At 33.8% G+C, this 3,643-nt stretch overlaps 1 protein-coding gene across 1 annotated transcript; it reads left to right on the top strand.

The window, feature by feature from the left end:
• Positions 1-1,655: 1,655 nt before the first annotated feature.
• Positions 1,656-2,591, top strand: LOC110318729 (olfactory receptor 4C15-like). The gene has a single exon (XM_021193966.1). The coding sequence runs from the start codon at positions 1,656-1,658 to the stop codon at positions 2,589-2,591; it is 936 nt and encodes a 311-aa protein (XP_021049625.1).
• The last annotated feature ends 1,052 nt before the right edge of the window (positions 2,592-3,643 follow it).

Here is a 3,643-nt window from a genome sequence, read left to right as displayed (position 1 = left end):
TTTGAGAGTAAATTTAAGTATAAGTCCTTACAGGAAAGTATAGAGTTCAAATCCAAGAGAATTTGAAGACAAGAGAGGATTGAATTAGCACTATGACCACTTGTGGAAAGACTGTAATATTTTAAACATGTGTATGATGTCATACAATGTTAGCACATGAACTCCACCTTTGATATAGTTGCTTTAAAATATATTTCAAACAGGTAATGAATGATCTGAAAACATATAACTTGTGGACGTTGTACATCGTGGTGCGCACTAGGCTCCGCACCACGATGTACAACGTCCACAAGCAGCATGTTGTGTATGATGTCATACAATGTTAGCATATGAACTCCACCTTTGATATAGTTGCTTTAAAATATATTTCAAACAGGTAATGAATGATCTGAAAACATATAACTGTTTTTTCAGAACTTTAAAAGGATATCGATTTNGTGGTTTTAATCTTGATGTTTCTTATAAAATATTTTGATAACAGCAACATACATTCAAAATATTTTCATTGTACACTATAAAAGATAGCTANAATATCAATAAATAGATGCTCAATTTTCCCATGTTTCTTTTACCCTACATACTATAAAAATGCTTCATAGTTAAAGTTTTAATATTATTAGAGATTATTTGTACTATCATGTGATTTTCTTACAACAATCTTATTTATATATCATTCCTCTTATGGATATTTTAGGTATTTTTATTTTTAATGTTTCTTTGTTTTAGAAACCTATAGCATTTAATAACAAGGAAGGAAATTAATAATCACTAAATGTTAGTGTTATAAGCTAATAAAATATTATTATATGGACTCATATCCTAATGTATTCATCTTTGAAAGCATTGCTTGAATTTATTTTAAATTCATACTACACATATATATCAAATTTATATCAAATTGGTATTATTTTAAAAATACTTTTTAATTAAAAAATTTCATAATACTTTGATCATATTTTCTCCTACTATAATTCCTTCCAACTGATTCCCACCTCGCTAACTCTCAAGTTTTTTTTCTTTCTCTCTAAACACTCTCACACATGCACTCACATACACATACACACATACATATACAATTATACATATACACATATTCAAACAAAAATACACATACCCCTATAACACATACACTCACACACATACACACATACATTAACATGCATACACATACACACAAAACAGACGCATTCACATACATATAAGCATACACATACACTCATACACACGATGACATTTGCTTTTCTTTTCAGTGCTTCAATTTTCACATCAGCATATGTATGTGTCATTCTTAACAACAATGCTAGCATCAATACTCACATGTTCTTGTTGGTTGACAGTTTGTGGAATGTTGTTATAAAACTATGGATATGGCAGGTTGTGATGACACATCTCATAATCCTGGCACTTGGAGGTAGAGGAGCAATGATTGGGAGATTAACATCATCTTTGGTGAAATCGTTATTTAAAGTCCAGGTCGAGCTACATCAGACTTCTGCACCTCATAAAAAAAAAAAAGAACCATCCAGTTGATCTTTCTGGCTCCAAAACCCTGAAGTTGGCATTTCATCTCATGGCACAAATGTGAAAACACATACAACATTTTTCAGACTATTTACATGAGCACATTTACTTTGCAGATTTTTTTTTGAAGAAGAATGCAAAACCAGAGCATTGTCACTGAGTTCATACTGCTGGGACTTTCACAGAACCCAAATGTTGAGAAAATACTATCTGTTTTCTTTTTCTTGGTCTACCTTGCTACTATTGGGGGAAACATCATAATTGTGCTAACAATTGTATTCAGTCCTGCACTTTCTGGCTCCCCCATGTACTTCTTTTTGTCTTTTCTTTCATTCCTGGATGCATGTGTTTCTTCTGTAATCACACCAAAGATGATTGTAGACTTCTTCTATGAGAGGAAGACCATTTCCTTTGAATGTTGCATGACACAACTGTTTGCTGTCCACTTCTTCACAGGGGTGGAAGTGATTGTCCTGTCAGCCATGGCCTATGACCGCTATGTGGCTATTTGCAAGCCCTTACACTACTCTTCCATCATGACCCAGAGGCTCTGTGGCATCCTGGTGGGAGTAGCTTGGACAGGAGGCTTCTTGCATTCTATCATACAAATTATCTTCACTTTGCAGTTGCCCTTCTGTGGCCCCAATGTCATTGATCATTACATGTGTGACTTGTTCCCATTACTGAAGCTTGCCTGCACTGACACACACATATTTGTCATTTTGGTGTTTGCCAACAGTGGNTCTATCTGCATCATAATCTTCTCTATTTTGCTTGTCTCCTATGGTGTCATCTTGTTCTCTCTGAGAACCCACAGTTCTGAAGGTCGGCGTAAAGCTCTCTCCACCTGTGGGTCCCACATTACTGTTGTGCTTTTGTTCTTTGTCCCCTGCATATTAATATATGCACGAAATGATTCTGAATTCTCATTTGAGAAAAATGTGTTTATATTTGATGATGTCCTGACACCAATGCTAAATCCTTTGGCTTACACTTTCAGGAATAAGGAAATGAAGAATGCTATTAAGAAAATGTGGAGGAGATTGTTTAATATTTCTGATAAGCATTAAATTATTTAATTTATGTGGCCAGGGAAAGGGCTCAATTTGTAATAGTTCTTGCTATATGTACATGAGAACCTAAGTTTGGATCTTGATGTGCGTTTCCATCTTGATGTACATTTCTGATTCCAGTACAACTACGTTAAGTTTTAGGTATCAATTTACTAGGAACACCAACTTAAAAGTCTATGCTTATAGTTTCCTTAAGACATCCTCTCCCATACCATCAGCTAGGCCGATACTTTCCAGCCTTATCTGGGAATTGTTCTGTTGCCCATTAGTTATGCACTGCTCCTTCAATATGTATTATATACACTTCAATGTCCAAACCATTGTGTAAGTACATCTCTGCATCATCAAATAGGTTCTCTGTCTTTCCTGGATTTCTTTACAGTGCTTCCATGTTGTCCAGCTCCCTCCAAACCTCCCATAGCCTTCTTGCTCCTAAATCATCTAATTCCCTAGTACTTCTGGGAAGGTGCTGCCTCTATAGAAGCCATAGGCTCCTGAAATAATAACCCAGATTCCCAACAACTTCTGTTCCCAATAAGTATGATAGAGAAATTTTTAGTGTTTGATGGTTCACATTCATTTAACAGAATTACAAATTTACAGTGTATAATTATATGAAGTAATTTTGTGTCAAGACACAAATGTAAAATTTATATAGAAAGAATATACCTTCTGTATCTTGCATTTGTAGGCTATTGAAATTATGGTGCTTCTATATACTATCATTACTAATATTTTCAAGAATCATTTTAATTTTTCATGTCCTATGATATTTGAATAGATATAAAATGAATATGAATTAATGCTTAGAAATAGAAAGTACCAAATGGTTTGTCTATTCTCTTCTGGAAGAATCTAATGTGCAACTTTTAGTGTTCTATCAAGATATGGACTCAGTGCTTAGTTCTTTTGTATTAAAGATGTTTTAAAATCATCTTACAGATAAATTAAAGGAATGAATATCCTTTGACATCAAGCATCTATATTTTCAGTTTTTAAATTATGATTCAAACTACAACTAGAGTCTTTTTTTAATTCCACTATGTGAT

The sequence above is a fragment of the Mus pahari genome, chromosome 3 (genome assembly GCF_900095145.1).
Source record: "Mus pahari chromosome 3, PAHARI_EIJ_v1.1, whole genome shotgun sequence".
Lineage (NCBI taxonomy): Eukaryota > Metazoa > Chordata > Mammalia > Rodentia > Muridae > Mus > Mus pahari.
The sequence above is the reverse complement of the archived record's forward strand: the minus strand, read 5'-3'. Positions and strand labels throughout refer to the sequence as shown.